This window comes from Denticeps clupeoides, unplaced genomic scaffold (genome assembly GCF_900700375.1).
Source record: "Denticeps clupeoides unplaced genomic scaffold, fDenClu1.1, whole genome shotgun sequence".
Taxonomy (NCBI): domain Eukaryota; kingdom Metazoa; phylum Chordata; class Actinopteri; order Clupeiformes; family Denticipitidae; genus Denticeps; species Denticeps clupeoides.
Window position 1 is genome coordinate 136,052 of NW_021630116.1, and position 6,426 is coordinate 142,477.

The following is a 6,426-nucleotide window of genomic DNA, read 5'->3' on the forward strand; positions in this document are numbered from 1 at the left end:
AAAATACCTCCGCCACCGCTCATCTAGAGCCGTGAGGAGGCATGTTGTGACGATCTTTGTGGTTTCGCAGCGAGTCGCCAAAAAAGCTGCACGACAGACTGCTGCGTGTCATGCATTTGCGTTTTTTAAATGTGTTCAAAAATGAAAAATAATCACGCAAGTGAGACATCTGCACGGTTATTTGTCTGTTAAATTCCGTGCGGAAACAACTTTGAGCAGACGCATGGCGAGTTTTGGACCGTGCAGCCATGACAACCCAGAGGACAGCCCCTGTGTGTCTTGTGAAGACATTTTTTCTTTCCATAAAAGCATCCTCACCACCAGCTTTATTAATATTGCGATTTACATTCTGCTCAGTATTCACGGGTTCCACCCCAGGACATGTTCAGATTTTTGCATCAGGGGCAGTGGTGCCCTGTTGGTTACAGAAGCGGCCCCGTAATCAGAATCTCGATCCGCCGAGGTGCCACTGAGCAAAGCACCGTCCCCACACACTGCTCCCCGGGCGCCTGTCATGGCTGCCCACTGCTCACCAAGGGTGATGGTTAAATACAGAGGACACGTTTCATTGTGTCACCGTGTGCTGTGCTGCAGTGTTCCACAATCACTTCACTGTTTTTTTTCTCATGCGCCACATAAAGACGAATGTCGAGGTGCGTGTGTGTGTGTGTCTGGTTTCTGCAGTCTGGTTTAGTGTAGTGTGACTCCTCGATGATGATGATGATGATGACTGCGGTCCTCAGGCCGGTTGCCATGGCAACAGCGGCCCAGGCAGCCACGTGCTCTGTGTGTTGTCGCTGGTGGTGCCGGCCCGGATCCCAGTGTGACACACTGGGGTTTAGTGTGTGTGTGTGTGTGTGTGTGTGCGTGTGTGTGTGTGTGTGTGTGTGCAGTCATGTAAAAGACCTTTAGCCCTTTTTACATGTTTCGGGATCATTACCCTGTGTGTGTGTGTGTGTGTGTTTTTAGTGAACAACATACACACGTCCCACATGTGCAGCAGGCTGTAACGACCTCTTTGTCCTTCGAACAGACTTTAAAGGGCAGCTCATGAAAGTGAAGGCAGCGTGACGACCTGTGACCTTAAAGCGACACGAACGTCGATATTTTTTCCCGTTTCCTACGATTTCGGTGTCTGAAATCTCTACAGATGGACCCCATGCATCTGTCATTCGGTCATTGTGGAGTTATGTAACCCGTGGGGGGCGGGGCTGCGGCAGCACGTCTAGACACTCTCGCTGCGTCTGTGTTGTGTCTGCGCTGCCTGTGTGTCCTGGACTCGGACGTCTAACGACTGAGCACGGACAGACCGCGGGTTCCACCGGAGCCAGGACCTCCCGAAAACATTCTGCAACGTTTCGGTGAAACCAATTCAACCATCAACGGTGTTGGTGGGTAGCGACGCGGTGAAGGAACTGGGCGTCGGTCACCTGCAAGCAAAAGCCTACAGATGGAGAATCTCTTTCTCTACACACATCACGTCATTGTTTCATGGAATGAAAAACGTAAATCAACATTTGACTGACGTCTGACAGCGGATTCGTGTTCACTGGGACCGGCCGTGCACTCACACTTCATCCCTGATTAACCGGTTTAAACGCGATCCCATTAACCTGGCACGAGGGACCGTCCCGGTGTCCACTGTGCCAGGATCCCTGAGGTCTGCAGGGGCTCCAGAACCTCTGCCTTGCCTTCAGAGCGGCGCACGACGCGGGCCGTGATGCGTGTTACACCGAGGTGGAGGGAAGAGCTACTGGTTGTGTAAACCAGGTCAGTCAGTCACATGACCAAGGACAGGAAAGCGTGTAAAACGGCGTCACCCTAATGTCATTAGGGGCATCAGGCAAGGGCTTATTCAGGTTAAGAGCATCCCACGTGGTGCGAACGCCAAAAGAAGCTCTTCCCTCGGTTCCCAACCAAGGCGTACTCATATTGTTAATTAAAGGACGCGACTGCATTATTTAACAGCGTTTCCAGTATTAAAGTGCTCTCCTCGCATGCGAGTTACTTCCTGTTGACCTTAACTGACATGCTGAGCTGGGTTGAGCGGGCCTGGAGGGCATTCAGAACGGCCACGGGTTAGAAGCGAGGGGGGCGGGGGCTTGAAATAAAGGAGAAGCAATGCATTCAGTAACAAAGTTTTTTTTTTTTTTTATTACAACATTTTCAGTTTTTCCCCATCATCGATAACGGTTGGTGGCAAAAGAACATGGCAGCTGAATCTATTCAAATCCCAAAGGAAAAAAATTCTAGAGCATTAAGCGGCCACGTGGCACTCGATCACAGACAACGTCCTTCCATTCGGAAGAACATATGAAGGTGTTGGGGGAAAAAAAAAAAAAAAAATACAACATTCAAAGCGATTCCAAACCACATTGAGAAAAGAGCCCAAATCAAACCTTCCTGAAAACCACCTTCCTCCTCCTCCATGTGGTAACTCCAAGCTAGATGGATTCTCTGTGGTCTTCCTCTTATTACGAAAAAAAAAAAAAAAAAAAAAAACCTCTGGTAAATCGCCACCATTGGTTGGTGAATTTGGCAAAATGAAAAAAGCCACGCCTTGACTGCTTGGTGAATTTAGCTTTTTCCAGGTTCCAACGGCCACGCCCCCCTCCACCTCTGGACATCGGCAGGGACCGGTGAGGTCACGGGCCCCCTCAGACGACGACGCCGACTTGGGGGACTGGGTCCAAAAGTCTGATGGTCTTCTTTCATCCATCGGTGGTGCAGCATGGGTAATTTTTTTTCTTTTTCTTTTTTTTTTGACGTTACGGAGTTACAGAGCTAGGAGAGGTGAATGAGAAAAGGCAATGCGGGGAGGGGAGTGCACAGTGCATGGTGACAGGGTGGGCTTCACTATGACTGCGCCTTCTCCTGCTCGATGGCTGCGGGAGAGAAGGGGACGAACGGTCACACACACTCACACACACAGGACCCATCACAGGAGCACAGAACACGCCCAGACCGGCCCGCCCGGACTCACTTTCTTGTGATGGGAGAGGGTTCTTCTCCTTCGTCTCGGTCTTCTTCAGCTTGCTCTTGTCGAAGCTGGTGACCTCCTCCAGGTTGGGCTTGTCAGACATGATCGCGGGGTGTCCTGTATGGAGAGGAGGAGGAGGAGAGGAAGGAAAACCCCACGTCAGACCACTGCGCAACTTCCACGCCGCTGCTCTTTTGTTCTTCTCGCGATTTTAATTAACAAAAAAAAAACGATTAAAATAAATACGTCAAAAGAACAAATAAATAAAGTCATTTCCAGCACAGAAACGAGGCCGGGAAGAGCCGGGATTTGGTGCGGGGCAGGTGCCGCCTGGGTCTTTTGTTCCATGTGCTTCGCCCAAAGTGCGGCAGCCCGAGGAACCGACGCCCAGAACGGCAAGACGCGGCCCGTTTTACCGCCCGGGCCGACGAGCCTCCGGCATCTTATCGAACCCGGTAAAATAAAATAAAAAAAAAAGGAAAAACGTGCACAACGCACCCGTGAATAAATGCAACTTTTAAACATGCAACCTACTCTGTTCGCTGCACGATAACATGATAACATGGTCGTACGGGGGACAACCGCCCACAAACTTACCGGAGTTTTAATCAGCGCTGATGAAGTCGGAAGGCTCTGCGGTGCAGCAATGTGGCGCGTCTCTGCGCAACTGTGCGCTTTTATACAGAGGGATATGCTAATTAGCCGCGTGACGTCAGCGCGCCGTTTTCACGGAGCGCCTGGGAAGTCCGGCAAAGGGAAAACAACAACAACAACAACAAAAACAACAACAAACAAACGGTACGCACGAGATAGACGCCAAGTGCAGACGCGTCGCGCTGTTTTATTTCACACGAGGTGCGTTCATGTCGACGATCTACGCTTCCAGGCGACGTCCTGGCGACATCTAGTGGATGGTGGGGGAACTGCACCCAACAAACAGGATTCCCACACACACAATCGTTCCAACGTGTTGTAGTAACGCTGCGCAAAACGCAACAGAGGTGCTGTTTATTTACAGACGATCCTCTTCCCGGTCTAAATTACATTTTAGAGCGTTAAGGATCTGAAATAAATTAAAACGCGCGATTTAGATCTTAACATAGCCCGTACGTGCGCTGTAAAAATGGAATATAAAGCAGAGAGCTGACATTTGTACATTTCCAACGAACCAGGTGAATTTTGAAAATTTCGAGCGAAAATTACAAACCGGAAGCACTTGTTCGTCAAAGACTTGCGACTCTTACGGCTGCGTTCCATTGTCCGCTGTACATCAACATAGCGGCCTACCACAGATATATACACCCTAGATGTCGCATTCGGCCTCCCGGTTGCCTCGTCAGTACATATCTCATTCACCCATATGAGATATGGCTGCGCCGCTCTGACGGGACGAGCGAAGATGCGGGTCTATTGCTCCGCGATCGGCTCTAATAACGAAGGATCAAGGCAGCCCTAGCCCCTCCCAAGATGGCGGCCGTATTGACGCATTCGCTCCCATGCCATGCCCTATTCGCCGCGACGTCTAGTGTGTATATATCTATAGCCGCCTACAAATTAGCGAAATGACGAACCGTTATTTGAATTGGAATGAACTATCAGAATGGAGTTTTCATTCATTTAGTTCATTAACTGCGCTCAGGAGCGGCGAACCTGCTGTTTTTACTCTGGAACGAAATGAAGCATTTTGTTGTGTCGTTGGTTTCTTTAAATAAACCAGAAATCCAGACCAGAATTTTCATTCAGCCAAGCAAATTTTCGTGTCATTTTGTCATTTTGGCAGATTTTATTTTAATCAAACTGTCTTAATGCAGTTCTGTGTGTTAAACACACAGTTCTAATCAATGCAAACTGTGTGATAAATTTCTTATATTCGTGTTTATGAAGTATGGGGATTGAAGAAACCCTAAATTGTCCTTCAGCTGAGCCTCGTTGTTTAAGTTGCTAATGTTTGATATGGAGGACGGCGGACCAGGGCTGAAAAGTATTGATATGGACCAGGGCTGCCAACTCTCATGCATCTGACTGTCTTCACACGCCATACATCAGACGCGTCAGGCCGAATCGGATCTGGCTTCCCAACACCACTTGATGTGATTCACAAATGTCAGTGCGATTACATTTATTCACAAACCACCGTATATATGATTCTTATGTAATGTATATCAATACTTCTTTGTTAAAATGATATGATTGATATGTAATATGTCAAGAATGTTTCATATATGTTGTTACATAATAAAGTTCTTTTAGCCATTGACAAGAACTTCTTAAAGAAGATATAACAGAGAAGTATTTATATCTAATCTGACGTAAAGATTCACAACCGAAATGAATAATCGCATGAAAATTACAAACAATTTAAAAAATGCGGACAGAACTGCAGTGCTGGACAAACAATAACCGCTGAAAAGTGAATGTAAAAGCGCCGCGGCGACTGTAGAAGAGATACAAATGGCTGACATGAGTTATGATAACATGAGAAGCGGCTATCTTCTTTTGCAAAAAATGTACTCTCAGTCCAGTCAGCAGCTGAAGACTGTGGAGGAAAACTATGTTAAAGCGAATGAACAGATGCAGAAATACTGGAGGAAGACAGTTATATTAATGCAAAAGAATTACCAACTGGACAAAATGTATAAGGCTCTGGAGGCTCATGTTACCCAGGAAGAGAACGAGAAGCAACATTTAACTGATAGGCTTTGCGAGGAATGCAAAAGAAAGGTGGAACTCATGGGAAAAGAGCACAGTCCAGCTGAGCGTCCCAAGTGGCCCACTTGGAATAGTATTGGCGTTCCTTTCACATTCACAGATTTTGTTGCACTCGCCGCTGTCACCGTACTTTGTTGGATCATGCGTAAGGACTGAGGCTGTACAGGTCCTGAGCTTTTATCTATACAGCTCTTTTTACAACTTACGAGAGACACGCAACACTTCTCACGTTGGCAACAAGCTGCAGCAGCCACGAAGTACATCCATGACACTGCTGACATTCAATGGACGTCACTTTCATATTAGTATTAGCTAGATCTTTCACTGTGCCGGCTTAAGAATGGAGTGGAGATGGACCTTTATGTAATCCATAAACTGTACTGTAAACAATAAAAATCAATACAATCGGTTGCATAAGTGTGCACCGGTGAAATGTATTATTCACTTACACACTATCCTCAAAAGCTTAGTCCTTTTACTCAGGGCACAACCCACCGTGCGGACGACCCTTAAAATAATACGTATTAAACTACTCAAAGAGACAAATTAAAGATGAACCCCACAGAAAACCAGAGCTAACTGGTGGAAACGTTGGTGAAAACAACTGCAGTGAAAGGGTCTTCAATTAAAAAAAATCCTAGGGTCCCAGCAGTTAAGGTCCCGTGACCAGAAGGTTGCTGGTTCGAATGTCATGTCTGCCCACTTCTCACCAAGGGTGAGGGTTAAAAGCAGGGGAA

At 47.3% G+C, this 6,426-nt stretch overlaps 1 protein-coding gene across 1 annotated transcript; it reads right to left on the reverse strand.

Annotated features, from left to right (window-relative positions):
* Positions 1-2,126: 2,126 nt before the first annotated feature.
* Positions 2,127-3,673, reverse strand: LOC114783781 (thymosin beta-11-like). The gene is made up of 3 exons (XM_028969272.1): positions 3,578-3,673; positions 2,984-3,097; positions 2,127-2,885 (listed from the first exon to the last, which is right to left on the reverse strand). The coding sequence occupies exons 2-3, from the start codon at positions 3,081-3,083 to the stop codon at positions 2,857-2,859; spliced, it is 129 nt and encodes a 42-aa protein (XP_028825105.1). The 5' UTR covers positions 3,084-3,097; positions 3,578-3,673; the 3' UTR covers positions 2,127-2,856.
* Positions 3,674-6,426: the final 2,753 nt, after the last annotated feature.

Excerpts from the sequence above, each read along its gene's own strand:
- LOC114783781 (XM_028969272.1), bottom strand. The coding sequence starts at position 3,083 with ATGTCTGACAAGCCCAACCTGGAGGAGGTCACCAGCTTCGACAAGAGC. Across the intron at positions 2,886-2,983 it reads CCCTCTCCCATCACAAGAAA|CCATCGAGCAGGAGAAGGCG; the intron begins GTGAGTCCGGGC and ends TCTCTCCCGCAG.